At 47.8% G+C, this 18636-nt stretch overlaps 1 protein-coding gene across 2 annotated transcripts in view; it reads left to right on the top strand.

Moving 5' to 3' along the window:
- The window catches only part of GANAB (glucosidase II alpha subunit), a 41326-nt gene extending 24818 nt beyond the window's left edge, over positions 1-16508 (top strand). For both annotated transcript variants that reach the window (XM_088468376.1, XM_088468377.1), the window contains 8 exons: positions 21-264; positions 926-990; positions 1122-1198; positions 1683-1757; positions 7782-7895; positions 8002-8111; positions 8278-8378; positions 15652-16508. In XM_088468376.1, coding sequence (XP_088324502.1) covers positions 21-264; positions 926-990; positions 1122-1198; positions 1683-1757; positions 7782-7895; positions 8002-8111; positions 8278-8378; positions 15652-15761 — 896 coding nt within the window. In that variant the 3' untranslated portion in view covers positions 15762-16508. The remainder of the gene's footprint in view (positions 1-20; positions 265-925; positions 991-1121; positions 1199-1682; positions 1758-7781; positions 7896-8001; positions 8112-8277; positions 8379-15651) is intronic.
- Positions 16509-18636: the final 2128 nt, after the last annotated feature.

Below are 18636 nucleotides of genomic sequence, written 5' to 3'. Positions count from 1 at the left end.
TGCTTTTTCTCTCTTTATAGCTGATGTTGGAGGGTTCTTTAAAGCCCCAGAACCTGAATTGCTTGTTCGCTGGTATCAAGCTGGAGCATATCAGCCTTTCTTCCGGGCTCACGCTCACTTAGATACACCGAGACGTGAGCCATGGTTGCATGGAGAAGCGAATACTGATATCATACGGGAGGCACTCTTACAGAGATATGCTCTACTCCCCTACTGGTACACCCTCTTCTACAAAGCAAATCGGGATGCAGAGCCTGTTATGAGGTGAGAGGCGTAGGTTTTTCTCGGAATGCAGACTGATGAATGAAAGGCGTTTTCTGGAGATGAGCAGAGAGAGTGTTTAGGTGGTGAGAAAAAGTGGATGTGAAGGAACCATCGCTGCTCCAGGCTATCAGAAGTTATTAAAATTGCTCTCACCCATTTGCAGCCAGTTGTGATGAAGGGGTTGCAGTCTCTCTTTAGAGAGTACATGTGATGGAAGACTCATGGGGCAAGGAAGGAAATGTATATAGTGTACACTGAATGTAATATTAAAGGTTAAGCATTTAGGGCTTCACTCACTTATTTGTGGTGAGATGAGAATTGTTTCTGCACCGATCTCTCGGAATACTAGATGAAATTACCTTTTTCAGATTTATTAATTTGAAACTTCATTTTAGTTTGAACACAAAAATGATATGATAGCAAAACGCCATATTCCAACAAATCTCACAGAAATCCTAAATACATTGTTAGAAATAGTTTCCGAAATGGTCTCATGCAATGAAATTCATTGGCTTGGTAATATGAGACCCTAAATGTATGTAGTAATCCCGGAATTACGCTATATACATTGCCTCCCTAACCCCACATGTGCTAGACCATCACTGGGATAAAGTGGGTACGATCTGTGATATGTAAGCTTATCCTGTGTTCTGTTTTCTAGGCCTCTCTGGGTTGAATTTCCTTCAGATGTTTCCACATTTACTATCGATGATCAATACATGTTGGGTAAGTGATTTGTGTATATGTGTATTACATCTTGTGCATCTATATTATAAGCAGAGAGGCGTTTATGCTGACATTTATAGTTTTTCATTTATATAGTAATACTTTTGTTTGTATCTATCATTCCCATATAGGCCCCGCTCTTTTGGTGCACCCTGTGACCGAGGCTAAAGCCCAAGGAGTGCAGATATATCTGCCAGGGACAGGAAAGGTAAGTTCACCAGCGATTATATTCTCACTTGTTTTTTCTTTCTCGAGCGGTCACCACACGGCAAATACAAAGCACTTCTATATCTCACAAACATCCTTTCCCAGTCACTAGCATGGATCAGCAGCTGGGATTCTGATTCGTATTCTCTCCTCTACTTATCTGGTAGGGACTAAGCTCAATGTTGCCATACTTTAGGAGGGTGCACATAGGAGCAGAACCTGTGGAGGTGTCGGTAGCATCTGCACCTTTTTAGTCCTGCTGCTCTTGTAGTGACTGTTCACTTGTGCCCTTCCCAGGATCCTATTCAGCCCTTACTGCGTTCTGGTTGTCACAAGACCTCGTTCCGGCGGGTCTGTCTAGAATGGAGGCAACTTGGCAGGATACTAGACAGATGAAAATAGTCACCCCTACTGTATATCCAATGATACCGATGTTATTTATCTTGTATCTACTATCTCTAATTGCTTTGTCCCTTTCCTGACAGCTCTGGTATGATGTACACAACTATCAGAAATATGAGTCTCCACAAAAGTTTTACCTTCCAGTTACCAGCAGTTCAGTGAGTATGACCAATTGAAACCTCCCCTTTCCATACAGTGTGAAACTCTGCTTCTACTTCAGGGTCCATAGGGGGTCCACAGGGTTGACCTTGGGGTATAGGTTGGGAACCAAATCCGGGCACCACGCAGTTAAAGCTTTTAGCTCCCAGGATGCACTTGGGTCCACTCTCCCTATAACCCCGCCCCCCAGCCAGAGGCACCTCAGTTTAAGTTGGTGCCCGGCCGGAGTCGGGTCACCGTTACTGCAGGGGGGCTGCTTAGCAGCCTCTAAGCTTAAAAGAGTTTTGTTTTATTATTTTTTTTACTACTCTTCAGAGCGGCAGCATCAGACTGTCCAATGGACGTCTGAGCTGCCGCTCCTACACCCCGCCGGCGCTGCGACGCCAGTACAGATCTGGGGATCGCAGCGGGACCCCAGAGTCTGTACTAGCCGGGCTCTGGAGGAATCCCTGGGCTGCTGCCGGATCAACGGGGACAGGTAAGTCGCGTGGTCACCGCTTGCGGTGACCCGCGTGTACATGCAGCCTTATGCCTCCGGTCTCTGGGGACAGACCGGAGGCGCTAGCGGTGGCGGCGGGCTCCCCCTCCATGGAGGCATACCCCGCGTGTCCACAGCCCACCAGGGATTATAGCGGCAGCGGGAGCCGGCATCCCGGGGGGTTAATTGCTAGCCAGGGGAGGAAGCCTTCCCTGTCTAGCGGCTCCTCCCCTCAGCTCAGCGCGCCTTTCAATAATACAGTCTGGCGTCGCTGAGCTGCTTCCTCCGCGGGCCACGCTTCTTCTGAGGTCTCCAGCGGCCATTTTCTCTCTGTGGTGCTGCAGAACTCTTAGGATGTCAGTGAGCCCAGTCCCCCTGCGTACCTGGCCATTTTGGGTGAGTGTACACAGCGCTATAGCCTTCCCAGACACTGAATCTGGGCAGTTGAATGTAGCGACATTGTGCAGTATATTATATGTCATGCTTATGTATGTATATATATTTTTCTGCATTGTATGTGACTTATGCTAGTGCTGACTGTCTGCTTTTTCTCTCACCTGTCAGTGTATATCTATCCCTTTTCTTTATCTGCCCTAATACAGGTGTACCTGGGGTGGTTCTGAGACCTCACATATATATATTTGTTAATATCTGTGAGGTTTGTCACATACTGTTGCGTGCTGCACGTTGCCATATTTTAGATGGAACTGTGAGTTGCGTACGCTGATAATGGGTTCCTGCAGCTAATCTTAGCGTCAGTCAGGACCGGTATGGCGCTGCTTAATATTTCCGTCAAGATAGTCAGATATATCTGACCAGGAGATTGCACACGATACTGCACCCATTATTGCTATCCTGCAAGTCATAGCCTGCAGGAATTAGTGCGGAGGATTTTAACTCAGAAAGGTTTACGTATGCGGCACCATCTGGTGCCGGGCCCCTTGCACGACCCCCTTAAAGGGCGTTGTTTCTCAGGATCCTCTCCTTTGAGGATCGCCGGGCGGGCCCCATTGTCGTCACTCGCTTGGAGTTACTTCACCATACTGCCCTTTTGAACTCGGGGTATCTCGCAATTTCTTGCAATTTACCCCTGTGTCACAGACTATCGCTCCCTGCCGGGGTTTTTCACAGTACATGAATTACCTCCGATACCACATCGGTCTGTCATTCCCCTTGCAGGGATTACCACAACGGCCACCCTGGTGGATGTCGTTTTATACGAAATACTAATTGGCGTGATATACGCCCTGTGGTTACTGACCAGTGGCTCTGCCGTGAACTGGATGGTATATTCGGCTCTTTCCCTCTCACATGGGGGGGAGCCGATCTCAAGTATTATTATCCCTGCTTTGGGGCTGGTAGCCAGGCTCATTCTGGATATAGAGAATGTCGATCCTGCACCTGTATCATACATCTCCCGTTTTCTGCCCAGCGGGTGGATCTCATAGCGGGAGTCTGGCTGTCCCCAGATACGAGGAGTCACAAAGGCCTCCTGTTTCCCATTCCCTGAGGGTCCTCACAAGTAATGGAAATCCCCTTCTGGGATGGATTTGTATGTTAATCATCGGGTTACAGGCATTAATACGCCTCCCATCCCGGCCTGGACGGATTTTACGGATCCGTAGGTGGTAACTTTGCCTGAAATCAATGTACTCGTTTTCAGGGCCTGTTGCCCGTCCTACCATGGCCATCGCATGGTGATGCTTTTGTGACGTTTTTCCCCTCCAACACGTCTGAGGTTCAAATATCTTTTTGCCGCTCACAAAATATGCAGTGGTCATATGTGGGATTACCTCATGGGATGCCGGTCTTCTAACTTTCAGGGTTTCGGCGGCATCTGTATCCGCCGCAGTACCCTATGGCTGCGTTATGGGAAAGCAGAGGTGCACACTCCTTCCAGGGGGAAGTTCTTGTTTGGTCCCGACCTTGACAAGATCGTTGCATCATTGGCAGTATCACTAATGGGGAGATACCGTCTTTAGCTACTCCCACTACATTCGGACTAACTCTGTTAAGTCTTTTTGTCCTCAGGGTCAGCCTAAAGGCCTGTTTTTTCCTAGGCTGTCGGCCTCCACGGGGGCCACCATATCCAGTACCGAGCAGTCCTGGACTTCCGGACGACCCTGTTTCTACACCTGAGGATATACCCTCAGCCTGACGGGACAGGTCTACATCTGGGGAATTTCCAGAGTGAGGTACTGATTCTCAACGGCCTCTCATTGCTCATGCAGCCTCCTCACAGGCATTGGTACACGGGCCCTTCTTCAGAACTGATCAGGGCCTTACAATCCCAGAAAGCTATACAGTCTTTGTGGTAAGCAGAGCTATTTCGGCCAACCTCACTATCTCAGTGAGGGACTGGTTGTTCTACTTTCTTTTTGGGGCGGTGACCGACTGGTCCTCCTTTGCCTATACTCTGTCTCAAATCCCTGAATCAGATTCCAACGGTGCCTTGACTCAGGTGGAATCGTCCATGCTCCATCATCCGATGTTTGGAACCTGGGGATTTTATGGTATATCCGAGTATTCAGGATACGTACCTACGGGTACATACAGAGCCCTCTCATCAGCATGGGTTCAGGTTTGCTGTGCCACAGCAACACTTGTAAGTTTCGGGCTCTGCCTTTTGGGGCTGTCCTCAACTCCACCGGGGTTTACCAGCTTTATGGATTTTCTGACAGTTCACCTGTTCAGTGTATCCGAATGCTCCTTTCTCTGGACGGTCTCCTACTTTTAGCAGGATCACCAAGGTACTTTACCGCCAGGTCAGGATAACCGGGGCTTCTTCTCGTCACAGAAAAGTCCTCCCTGCATCCCTCACAGGGTTTTCTTCATCTGGGAGCACTGCTGGATTCTCAGAATCTGAGAATTTTTCTGGCGTAAGACAAGATCTCCACTCTTCAACTTCGAGGGTGCGGATATCTACGCAGTCGACATATGTCATTACTCTTTGTGATGCGCGGTCTACCAGAGTGTCTACCTTTTGGTAGGGTGGAATGTGCTCAGTTCCATTCCAGGCCTTGCCATAATTGACTCCCCTCCAGATGGATCGAGTTTTTTCCATCGGATCACTGTTCGAACGATGATACTTTCTACGGAGGCGAGTTGGTCTCTGTCCGGGTGGCTATGGCCATCTCGTCCAGGGTGTTCTTTGCTAAAGACAGTGTCTGGTCCGCATTCATTTCGGGGCAGTTGGACGTCTGTCGCTTCTGCCCTGCCACTTACCTTGTTGATACTTTAAGCTGTCTTGGACTTTCACTCTGGCCTAACCCATTTGTCACGGTTAACCTGAATAGGTTCAGTCCGACAGTGTCACAACAGTGGCTTCCATCTAGGCAACACTGGTAGTTGGGTGGCAATGTTAGGAATGTCACCCATTCTGACATAGTCCAAGGGTCTTCTCCTGGCCAACTCTGCGGTGTTTATTCCCGGAGCTCTCCATTGGGAAGCGGGCTTCCTCAGCCGTCACGGCGTGCATCCCGGGGACTAGTCTCTTCTCCAAGAGAGGTTTCAACTCCTGGTGAGCAGAGGGGGCCTCCCTGAGGGGATTGATCCCCATGGCCTTCTGACTCGATCACACATTACCGGTGTTACAGTCCAGCTCTAGGAGTACTGAAGCTACCTTCAGTGACTCTTTGTCAGTGAAGTGGTCCTTCCACTTTGTGTACCTGTGTCCTCCGGTCTCCCTTCTTCCTCGAGGTCTTCGGAAGTTTAATTCGAGACGGAGGGGCTTTCCTTCTGGGGGCTCCAGGTCGTCCCAGACATCACTGGTACTAAGATTTTCGGAGTCTCCTCCTCGATGCTCCGTTCCTACTGCTTCACTATCTGGACCTGTTGTCTCAGGGTCCTTGTTTTTCCCTGGATCTGGATCGCTTGTCTTTAACTGCGCCCCTACTGTGGTCCTCGGGCTTCCCTGGCTCTGTCTTCATTGAGATGTTTAGAGCAGATAGGCCAGACTTTGCTGGGATCTGCCACGGACTGTGGCATACATAATTCTTATGGTATCGTACCTGTCGATACGATCCTCCGGTGTCCAGGATTTCCAGATATTCTGGCATTCCTTCCAGCTGGCTTGGGTTTCACCCTTGGCCTGGCCTTCCTGACAGTGCGGATCTCTACACTGTCGGTATGGTTAAGATATGGAATTGCTCCGCTCTGGTATCCAGTTCATCCTTTGGAGTGTTTTCTGGATTATGTCTCCACTTATCCTCCCTAGGGACTCCTGGGGAGTTAGTAGTGGTTCTTTGTTCCCTCCGGGGACAGTCCATGGAACCGCTGGTTGTGATAGCCATTACATGGTCTATTGTTTAAGCTCTCTCTCTCTCTCTCTCTCTCTCTCTCAGGGTGTTTAAATCAACCAGGAGAGTGTCTGAATGGGGAGCGTTCTCATGTGGCTCCCTCTTCTGGAGGGCATCATGTCAGGGTGTGAGTTGCTCTCGCCCTGTGTTTCTTCTTAAAGTGGTTTTTAGGTTCCATATTATTCTGGAACTTATGGTATGGCCATTCAGTTCCCAGTCCTCTCGGCTGTTGTGGCCTCATGGACTGTGGTCCGGCCTCTTTGGCTTTATGTGATCCGTTCAAGTTCCTTATGGTAAGCGGACTCCTTATTGGTGGTCTGCGGTTTCTGGTTTTAACAGGAAACGATGGCCGGCCTATAATGAAATGTTGACTGGATGGCCTCGTATGTCTTCCTCAGGGGCCTACCCATGGGTGGGCATTTCTGTCGTTGAGGCTTGTTTTTTTCTCGGGCCGTGTAACCCTCGTGGGCGGCTCGTCGTGGCGCCTCGGCTGTTTTGCCTTACTAGGTGTCCACGTGGTCTTCTGTCCATACCTTTTTAAGGTTCTAGGCATTGGTTTCCTTTGCCTCTCAGGATGCTTCCTTTTTGGCGACGGATTCTCCTCTCAGCACAGGAGCGTCCCCACCCTTGGTTGAACTGCTTTGGGACATCCCCAAGGTCAACCCTGTGGACCCCCTATGGACCCTGAAGTAGAAAACAAGAGATATGGTAAGAACTTACCTTTGTTATCTCTGTTTCTACGAAGTCCATAGGGTCCACAGGGCGCCCGCCCTGACGCACCTGGCTTCATATGGGCTGTGTTACTGGTCACCGGCTTCCCGTCTCCTTTTCTGTGAGTATGGTTCTAGAGTGTTCCAGTTTTCTCTCTCTTTTTCTCTCCTCCTCCGGCCTTTGGCTACTTACAATCTGAGGTGCCTCTGGCTGGGGGGCGGGGTTATAGGGAGAGTGGACCCAAGTGCATCCTGGGAGCTAAAAGCTTTAACTGCGTGGTGCCCGGATTTGGTTCCCAACCTATACCCCAAGGTCAACCCTGTGGACCCTATGGACTTCGTAGAAACAGAGATAACAAAGGTAAGTTCTTACCATATCTCTTGTTTTCTCTTAAAATTCATAGAACTGCTGAGAAACATCCGTATTTAAACTAATCTCTTCCAGGTTTTCTTTCCCCATACTGACTTTGCCATTGATATTTTGTGAGATCTTTTTTATAGTGTCTGCTTGTGACAGTCACACAACTCTCTTTCCAGATACCAGTATATCAACTTGGTGGATCTATAATCCCTCGTAAGAATCGTCCCAGACGTTCATCTGATTGTATGCAGGATGATCCATTTACTTTATATGTGGCACTGGACCTGCAGGTTAGAATTTGCCATGTTTCACTGTATTTGACCTACATGTCCTGCACTGTCCAGGCTCCCCCAGTCTGGGGCTTGTTTTACTATTGGAATTTTCCCTTATTTGTAGGGTGAAGCACAAGGTGATCTGTACTTAGACGATGGCCACACCTTCAACTACCAGCAAAATGAATTCTTGTATCGAAAATTCAGCTACAGCCAAGGACGGCTCAACTCGAGGTGAGGGTGGGGCAAGATGGGGGAAACTATACATGCCCAGTGGCTCATGTAACCTATCAATACTAGATCTATCCCAGGGAAGGATAAGGAGAAAAGAATGAAATGACTGAAGTATTGGTACCTTGGTATTAGTAGAAAACAACAACTAATCTAAATGCATTATCAGTTCCCTAGATTCTCTTGGAAACTTTGAGACACACAGCTGGTTAGAAAGAATAGTGATAATTGGAGCTGCTAAACCGAACAGCATAACCCTTCACCAGCCAGGTAAGCTCCAGACGGCAAGAAACACTTTCTATGGGAGGGGGAGATGTGCGTTACCTCACTGACCCTTTGTGGACCACTTTTCAGGGAAGACATTGGGTACTTATTTCTCCTTCATCCACTAGGGGACACTGGAGTTCAAGACAGTGGGGTATAGACGGTGGTAGAGCAGAGCCTGGCACTTTAAATAATTTAGAAGTGTGACTGGCTCCTCCCCCATCAGCCCCAGTTTTTAGAATGTGCCCGAGAGAGCCGGTCGCACATCAGGCTGTCTCCAGCCTTTGTCATATTTTTTTTATTTATTTACAAGCATGAGGACAGGCAGGCTGCTTACTGTGGCAGTCTGCCTGCTACGTGGGAGCCGCCGGGAAGGGCACCACCACGGCTACTGCAGCCTGTGTCCGGTGACCCCGAGGAGGGGTCACACAGCAATGGAGTCATCGGACCCCGAGAAGACCCGCCACTGCTGACATCGGCATGTGCCCGGGTTCCTCTCCGCCCCCTCAGCCCAGTATCCCGGCCGCAGCAGCTGTGAGTATGACCACTGCTCCTGATTAGCAGGAGCAGTGGATGTATAACTGGGCTCAGTGACACTGTCACTGTAGGAGGGCCCTACTTCCCCTCCCCCCGCACACCCTCACCTTGACTTTGGGTCACCAGGTGCTGTACAGAATCCCCGGTCATCACTGGGGCGGAAATGGCGCGTCATGCATACTAGCGGCGCCTTTTATAGTCGGCTCTCCCTGACTGCCGTGCTGTGTGCATCACGCGGCTGTCAGCGCTGCTGGAAAAGAAGCGCCGATGGCGCTTGCCCTCCTGGAGTTTGTAAGGCGGGCAGCCGTGACTCATAAGTTCCGCTATCTTCGTCCGCGCACGGACCCGGCTTTGAGACACGCCCTAAACAGTTATGGCGCGTCCTGCACAGCGACGCCATATGTATCGGATCGGACCCTCCCCCTCATGAGGGGTATGCTCTGCAGCAACACATTGAAATCCTGCCGGAGCATAGCCGGCAGTCATTTCAGGATCTGCTTATGCTCTCCTCTCCTGCTTAGCAGGAGAGGTGTTCTTTTAAGATTGTGAGGAGCCGAGTTTTCACTCGTGAGCGTTCCCCGTGTCCCGACGCCTACACACATTGATGTATGCAGCGCGGACCAGCGCCTGCAAGAGAGCCCCGCTTCCCTCGTTAGGGTAGTAAAATCAACTCCCTCTTCTATTAAGTGGGGTCCGTCGCGCAGCACAGCGCTGACACACTCCCGCTCGGGAGAGATAATAAAGTAGCCGGCTGAGTCCGGGTCTCCTACCCCTCCTCCCACAATGGGGAGATGGGTGTTGTAGCTCCGTTCACTGTTGTATCACAGGTAGGTGACAGTCGGCTGACTGCGCTGTCACTTACTGAAAGTGCTGGATCTGTCACAGTAGGTACAGCGCCAGTAGCACTAAGGCAGCCTGCCAGTGGCGTAAATTCATCCCAGGTGCCCAGAGGCAAATTATAATTTAGTGCCCCCACCCCGTCACAGTCACTGACACTGTAATGTAGCATTTTGCATGCAGACAGGCTATAGATAGACGAAGGCAGCAGCTGATGGTCTGACACTAAGCTCTATGGTGGCTTCTCAGATGCTGGGAGGGGGTGCCATGTATTGGGCGGCCGTGACGGTACACTCCAGGTACATAGCTACAGCCCTAAGTGGGGTGAATATGTTGTGGACAATGGAGGAGGTCCCCTTCAGAGCTGGAGCCCAGCGGCAGGCGCCTCCATTGTCTCCTATAGTTCTGCCCCTGCAGCCTGCATATAGTTAGCCACTTAGCGTAGCTGTTAGTCTGCTGAGGCGGTGCCTTAATGTATACGCTCCGGCGTTAGCTACTTCGGGGCACTCGTGTTTAAGCGCTTCGGCGCCCTCCATAGCAGTATAGCTCATTGCCCCAACACCTGCTGCACTGATGGTTATTGCTGCCCCTCCCCTAACCTCACGCTTGCGGGTGCACTAAGACTCCGCTTTATGCGGTTCTGTTGAGGGGACAGCTTATGGTATCCAGGATTCCAGGCTAGCATGGACATTTTGCGCACACAGCGCGGTATAATCTTCTACCCTAGCGCAGTGTAAGAGGCTTTCCCTTCACTTCTGCAACACATGTATATGTACGTGTTGTGTGTGTATGTAGATGTTTATGTAATCTCATATAGGGTGTATAGGCAGTCAGCAAGAGGAGACAATAGGCCGTGAGTCAGTATAAATGACGTTTAAGCGCCTACTGTCCCGCTGCCAGTGGTCTTGGAGGCACAGTGACGTGTGCCCTTAATTCCCTGTCTGGGGGCCGTATACCCAGGTTCGAGACCAGGCCCGACCCCCAGAGCATAGTGTCCACCGCATGTGTGTGTGATATGTGTGTATATGTGTGTATATGTAATATGTATACCTTTTTTCTACTATCTCTGCTAATCGGGTAGTCTATGGACAAGCCTTATTCCAGAGAGGTTAATTAGCACACTGCGCAAGGATGACAAGCGTTCCAGTGCACGCTTCGGCAGCACATATACAAAAATATTGGAACGATATCTGTGGGTGTGGAGTACTCCCCATTGGGTTGGTTCTCAACCCAGTGTTGACTGAGGGGGCAGGCCTTGTGTCAGGTCCTCCCGAATCATTCATATCAGGAACTGGAATCCCATACTGGGCTTACCATCCCTGTGGCCCAGCATTAGAGGCTGGGACGCCCACTTCTCTAAGCGACAGGCCTTATCCCCTGTTTAGATGGGGGGAGTGCACTGTGGATTTCCTCAAGGGGCAGGTCTCCCTTTTAATATGTTGGGAGGACTCTGTTAGTACACAGCTCACTTTTCAGGGGCAGTAATCCCTTTAGTAGGTAGATTGTTACTCTTCTGCACACAAATATAGCTCAACTAATAAGATGAGCACACGAGTAACAGAAGATATATTTATCCTAAGCCTTGCTATAGAACATATACATGCTGGAGTTAGTCCTGTGGGCTCAGGGCCTGATTCAGAGCCGGACGCTATTTGCGCTAGCTCGTTCAGAATATTTTAATAGAGCGCTCGCTCTTTGCGGTCTGTTGACGCCTGAGCAAGCGAACTAAATATGCGCTCGCTATTTTGTAAAAACGCCCCCTGGTCGTTCGCATCATACATCATCTCCGCTATTTATTAGCTTAATCGAGTACATCGAAAGGCGTCTGAACTGCTCGCAGTGCTTGTGGTTGGATTTTCCTACCGCAATCATGCGAACAGTTCAGGCTAAGAGACAACCAAGTGACGTGGCCGATGACGCTGCTTTGTTAATTATGCACACCCATTAAACACCCGTTTTGACCGTTTGGCACGCCTGCGTTCGGATCTCCACTCCCTGTTTTCAAGCACCTTCCCCTGTTACCACCCACAAACTCCTCATCCTGTCACTCAAATTAGCAGGCACTCGCTATTTTCCGAACACACGATTTCCGACCGCACTGACTGGTTGGCGCATGCGCATTACGACCCATGCGCAGATGTGCGAACATCGCTCGGAGCGAATGAGCAGCCGCTTATGAGCGGCTCTGAATCAGGCCCTCAGTTCCTTCCTTCCATGGCTCTAACTATTGCTCATGTTCTAATTTTACATATTATCGTTACCTACCAATCTTGTATGTAGGTACGCATATGTATATGTGGAGATATATATCTATTTTTCGCTTCTTATGCTTACCATAAAGGCAGAGGTAGGATCTGTTATCAGTTTTATGTCTGGTACCTAGCATATTTGAAAGAAAGATTCTGCAATCGGAGACTGGTCTCTCCTGATGCGGTAGTTGGTACGATAACTCCGCTTGCACTTCTCTCCCTAAGGTTTTGCATATGGGTGTGTGTGTGTATATACCTATAATCCCTAGGATGGGAAGCCGCCCGGGATTACCTAAAGCTGTCGGCTTATCCATATATATATATATATATGTGAGTATATATATATGTGTGTGTGTGTGTGTATGTATGTGTATATATATATATATAATATAATTAAACGGTGGCTCTATAGACTAGAGTAATGTTCTGCAGCTTACATAGTGATAGACACAATTCCCTAAGGCATTGCTTCTATTATGAACCCTATACGTTACTGGGGCCTTCTTGTGTATGTATGTGTATATATATATATGTATGTGTCTGTATATATGTATGTATATATATATAGATATAGATATATATATATATATATATATATATAGATATATAGATAATAAAATCGGGAGAAATGGAGCGCACTCAGTTAATTAGCAGGTCAGCAGGTGCAAGGTTAGAAGAAATCCAAATATACATATAGTGACAAAATGGAACCAGGACCAGCACACCGCAGTGTTCAAAACATGTTGATTTAATAAACCATCACAAAAAATGTCCACGTAGAGCCATAACGGGTATAAGTACTGACTGAATTGAATACATGATAGATGATACTTAGCAGTTCTAGCAGTTCAGATGCACATGTGAAAAAAAACCGGGGAGCCATGCTCTGAACCCGGATCAGCCCCGACAACCGTTTCGTCTACCTTCATCAAGGGTCCCTGTTGTATTCCCTTCTTGTCTCCACTAACATTGTTTTCTACTGCAACATCTCCAGACTGAAGTCCGTGCTGTGGAGCATTGGGTCTTGGCCCACTGAAGCTACTCCACAGGTAAGCGGGCTTTCCCCACTAATGCCCAACCTGACATTGCATAACCGTTATTCTCCCTTATACACCCTCCCCTCCCTTATACACCCTAGCTGCGATCCTAGCAGCCATCCGCTCTTTTAATCAGTTGGCTCTACACTTTAGAGCTTCCCTGGTGCATAGTTTCAACATTAAGATTAGTGACATTCTACTGGAACTAGTGCACATCTTTACATTAAAATGTGACAGTTTCTATGTCCTACGCAGGGGGCCTGGTGGATTTTCTATTCAGTATTGTTGATGTTTTCATCACATTGAGGGGTACCTGATTGGTACCTTCAGGGTTGTCCCAGTACTCTAGCCTTGCAGTATGGAATGCTTTCCTATATTGGTAGCTCTCCCTGGGTGGCTGTTGCAGCTGTGCTCTTTACTAGGGTATCCTGGTTGTTTCATAATATGTTCAGGCCAGCAGTTGGTAATGACTACGCTCTTCCATCATGGTGGGAGTTGTCTGTTGTTTTGGAGTTTGTGGCTGTGATTTTCTTTTCAGCCGCAGGTGTTCAGTCGTGGTTTTCTACTCTTGTTTTTGGAATGGGTCGTTCTGCTGTCTGACCCTCTGAAAGGTATTGTAATCTCAATCCTCTCGAAGCTGCCTCGACCTCACTCCCAGTGTGATCTCCACTCGGAGACTTCTATGGTCTCTTCCGCTGGTTTACAACTTGTAGTAGTCGGACCTCCAGATTGGTTCATGGTGACTGTTCGGCCTTGATTTTTGCCTCCCTGCATACTCCTTGTTAGGAGTCTGTGGACAGGATCAGCTTTGTTTCTGTAGATTGGTATAGTTATACTTGTATCTTTATGATTATGTCCAACAGTGCTGGTATTCTGCTATCTACGACTGTTGCAGCTTCCTGTTTCTGAATCTGGTACAGTTTATTCGAGTTTGTTCTCGGGTTACTGCCCTTCTCATATGGATTCGGGTTGGAGTTCTCTGCTCCCAACAGTCTGGCTTGGTCTGTTTTTAGCTGAGTTTACAGTGTTCTGATGCTTCTCACCTGAAGGTGTTTTCTCGCTAGCCGCTTATTCCATTCTATTTACGCTGTAAGTTGTGGAAAATCTGTGTCTGTTCCGCAGGGAGTTCTGATTGTCTCCTGGCTCACACCACTTGATCCTCAGCTCTTGTCTTCCATTGAACCTCTGGTTTTTGGCGGTCCCTGTTTCAGTTGGCCTAAAGGTCAGCATGTTCTCTGCGCTTCCCACCCGGGAGGTTGGCATTGGGACGTCCCCACTGTCTTGAACTCGTGTCCCCTAGTGGATGAAGGAGAAAACAGGATTTTGGTACTTACCGATAAATCCCTTTCTCCGATTCCACAGGGGGACACTGGACGCCCGCCCAGCGCTGCGTACCTGCCAGTTGTTTGGTTCCTTCTATGGTTGTGTGACTGCATGATCCCCTGCAGTGGTTTCCTCTGTTCTCCTTCGTTCGGTCTTGTTCCGTTCTGTGGTCTTCTCGTTTTCCTGTTGTCCTCCGTCTCCTCTCAGGCTCAGTTCTTAAATTGGGGCTGATGGGGCATAGAGGGGGAGAAGCCAGTCACACTTCTAAATTAAGTGCCAGGCTCTGCTCTACAACCGTCTATACCCCAGTGTCTTGAACTCCAGTGTCCCCTGTGGAATCGGAGAAAGGGATTTATCGGTAAGTACCAAAATCCTGTTTTCTGCATGTCAAGCTGAATTGCAAGTCCATTCATTTCAAAATAGTAGCTCTACTGTGTATTTAGTGATTGGACAATAATAAGTGGGATAAGAGTTGATACACAACACATGGTGATAGAATAAGGTTGGCTATGCTGAATGTGTACACAATTGTATATCTATCCATAGGTTATTTTGCTTCTGTTTTTAAAGGCTTCTCTAAGAATGTGGTAATTATCTAATATGTAGTGTTCCCGCTAGCATGTTTTAGCTGGGCGCAGCGCCCGGCCTCATTTTAAAAGGGCAAAATGCGCCCTGCCCTTGTAGCAGAGCCCTGCTAAATCCGCATACCCTGAGTCTTCCCCACGTGCGGGCCGCACTGTCCCACGGATGGGAAGAGTTGTGGTGACCGATAACACCGGGTGAATAGATGCCGTGTGCATGGCTTTTCCAGTTTGTCTATCGCCTTCCCCCTATTCTGCTAAATCCTAACCTCTCGCAGAAGGTCAGACTCTGAGGTTTGCACCTTGCCAGTACACATGCTGCCGCTGGGAGGGGGCAGACCTGCCACCCGGCCAGCGGGACCCTCGGCTGCCTGTAAGATGATGGTTGTTCAATGTATATGAATGACCATCATCTACAGATATAACTGCTAGGTGTGTACCCACCTATAAGTGAAAAAAAAATACCCTTCTTGTTTTTATCCTTAGCAGGTTTATTTTATCAATTTGCAAAATCTATTTTATCATTTAGGGGACTCCATAATTTAGATTGATTAATATAGCTATGGTGAATGCTCAGTGACAAACTACTTCTCTTCTTGGTGAATATTCGTTGTTCCACAAAAATGGCAGCCTGTACTGTCCCAGGGGCAGTACAATATACTTGCTGACACTTGTATATATTATCTTTGTATAAATGTCACCTTTCTCTCCGTAGGTGGCTCACAAACGCAGTTGGAGTTTGATTACGATGCACAAATGTCAGTGATTACCGTACGAAAGCCAGGAGTGAACATTGCTTCAGATTTCACAATGTCCCTGCGATAACATCATTGATGCACTAAGTCTTGTTGGGAAGGGAGTGGTGGAAAGGGCAGTGGATCCCAAGATTTGAGATACTGTACAGTGAACTCAGTTCATGGACCAAATCTAAGAATAAAGTGATCAGGGGAAGTGTAGAAAGCGATGACTGTATGTCTGTTTGAGTATGTGTATATATGTGTGACTGTCTATGGGTACTGCCCTCCTGCACTTACTGTCGTCTGTGTGTATATAGATGAATCATGTACGGTCGTCTGTCCCAAAAATGCTGAGAATCTGCACCTACTCCTCTGACTAGGTCAGTGTTTGCAATCTGCCCACTAGGTCCAACCCTTACCTGCCTTTCCACCATGTCTCCCTAACATTTACCTAAATCCATATCTCTAACATGTGAGCTGAAGGGGTGACTAGGTTTACATATGAGCTGCAGCCATCTTAAAGAATGTGAGTCTCTTCTAATCAGAAACTAAATTTAATAAAAAGATAAATTTGACAAGCAACACCCCATCACCTCTGCCCGTGTTTACTCTGCCTGTATCTGCCTAGGTGCAGGGACAGCCCACTAATGTGACAGCCCTGTGTAGCTACGATTGGGGAGACTTCAGTCTACAACCCTACCCCCCTGATAGTGTAAGTTTTGGAAGGGAGTTAAACGTTGAGTAAAAATTTTCTATTATGTCTCTTTTTGGGGAAGTGGATCCATAATTCTTATGATTTGGAAAAGTTTTGATAAGATGAGAAATAAAAATATAAAATAACTAAAGTCTATTTTATTTATCATATTGCTTATCTTCTGAGTGTTATTCATAGTAAATGCATTCTAACAGTTAAGTTATTTTTATCACTTTAAACATTGGGAATACAGACCAACTCCACACAGATAACTGCTTTGAGAATTGAACCTAATAACTCAGTGCTGTGAGGTAGCAAACTAACCATTGTAACTGTGCTGCCAACATGTTCTATTGTAACTTCTGGGCTTTCACTTACATTTTCTTATGGAATAAAAATGTAGATTTTAGTCTGGTGTAGGGCAAGGCTTTTATGCCTGGCAATGGCCTAGGACAGTGGTTCCCAAACTTTTTTGAATCACGGCGCCCTAGTGCCTCAGCATTGTTTTCACGGCACCCCTAAGCCAAACGTTTGTTATTGAGAAATTCCGAAAAAAAGTAGTAAAGTATTAAAGTGAAGTAAATTGTGCTACCTGTAATCCTTAGGGTCAGTTATGTGATGGTGGACAGGTTTGTGCTTCTGTTTGTCCACATATTTACATTACATTGACCATAAAGAATTTGATTTGGTGCTGGACCACCAACCTGAGGCATCCTGCAACTGTCCCGAGGCACCCCAGGGTGCCGTGGCACACAGTTTGGGAACCACTGGCCTAGGGTGAATGACACACAGCTCAGGTGACATCGGCTGATGTCAGTTAAGGAATTCAGCTTGCCGGCAGTGGATCAATCTGCACTTTACTAGAATTCACATGAAACATGAACTCAGAGAAAAAACATTAATCCTCTGCTAGTGTTGGGCGTCTTTTTTTTTTTTTTTGCCTGAAAATGTGTCTAAGTTGCAATGTGATGTGACTAGGATGCACCAGCAGACTCTACTGATTAATTAGCACTAGGAGATTTGAAGCGTTGTTTACCCTGTGGAGGTTGTAAATTATGAAAGTTTGTTGACAAGGGAGCTAAAATGTTTGCTGGTAATAGCCAAGCAAAATCCAATCCTATACCTGCAACTCCACCTTTGTAGTGTTATATGGTCACATGTCCTTGTGGACTTGATTATATTGAAAAAAAGCTGTTTAATTCACCACTCTGTTTCGACGGGCTAAAGGATTTCTTCTTGCACCACCCTGGGAATAGGAGGAGAAATCCAACAAGTGCCGGGTGCACAGCTGTTTGCAGGCTTAGCGCGGTGCTAACAGCGCGGCCAGCACTTAAGTCAGAGATTGTCGGTTCTGGTGACTAAACACCCAGGGTGAGTCGCGAGAACTGCCATTCTCCGACTTAACAGCTCGCAGAAATGAATAGCTCCGGGAGCTCCCTTCCGTGGCTAATCAGTATCGCGCTGAATTGAATTCCGCTTTAAAAATGGAATTCTAAATCACAGCATTCCATGACTCTTTCAATAGTGTCACAATAAGAGCCTTGAGGTCCTATGAATTCAAAGGTATTGAACAACAAGAGATATGGTAAGAATTTACCTTTGTTGTTTCTGTTTCTACGAAGTCCATAGGGTCCACAGGGTTGACCTTGGGGTATAGGTTGGGAACCAAATCCGGGCACCACGCAGTTAAAGCTTTTAGATCCCGGGATGTGCACTGGTCCACTCTCCCTTATAACCACACCTCCAAGCCAGAGGCACCTCAGTTTGTAAGTAGCCAAAGGAGGAAAGAGAGAGAGAAGACTGAAACACTCAATAACTGTACTCGCAGAGGAGGAGACTGGAAACCGGTGACCAGTAACAGCCCATATGAAGCCAGGTGCGTCAGGGCGGCCACCTGTGGACCCTATGGACTTCGTAGAAACAGAGATAACAAAGGTAAATTCTTACCATATCTCTTGTTTTCTACTTCAAGGTCCATAGGGGGTCCACAGGGTTGACCTTGGGGATGTCCCAAAGCAGTCCTTATAAGGGTGGGGACGCTCCTGTGCTGAGAGGAGAAATCCGTCGCCCAAAGGAAGCATCCTGAGAGGGAAAGGAAACCAATGCATAGAACCTTAAAAAGGTGTGGACAGAAGACCGCGTGGCCACTTTGCAAGGCAGAACAGCTGAGGCGCCACAGCGAGTCACCCACGAGGGCCCCACAGCCCAAGTAGAATAAGTATCAACCAAAACAGGCCTATCCTATGTGTAGGCCCCTGAGATAGTCATA

Source organism: Taudactylus pleione, unplaced genomic scaffold (assembly GCF_031769625.1).
Source record: "Taudactylus pleione unplaced genomic scaffold, aTauple2 ptg000085l, whole genome shotgun sequence".
Lineage (NCBI taxonomy): Eukaryota > Metazoa > Chordata > Amphibia > Anura > Myobatrachidae > Taudactylus > Taudactylus pleione.
This window is presented reverse-complemented; position numbering and strand designations above follow the sequence as displayed.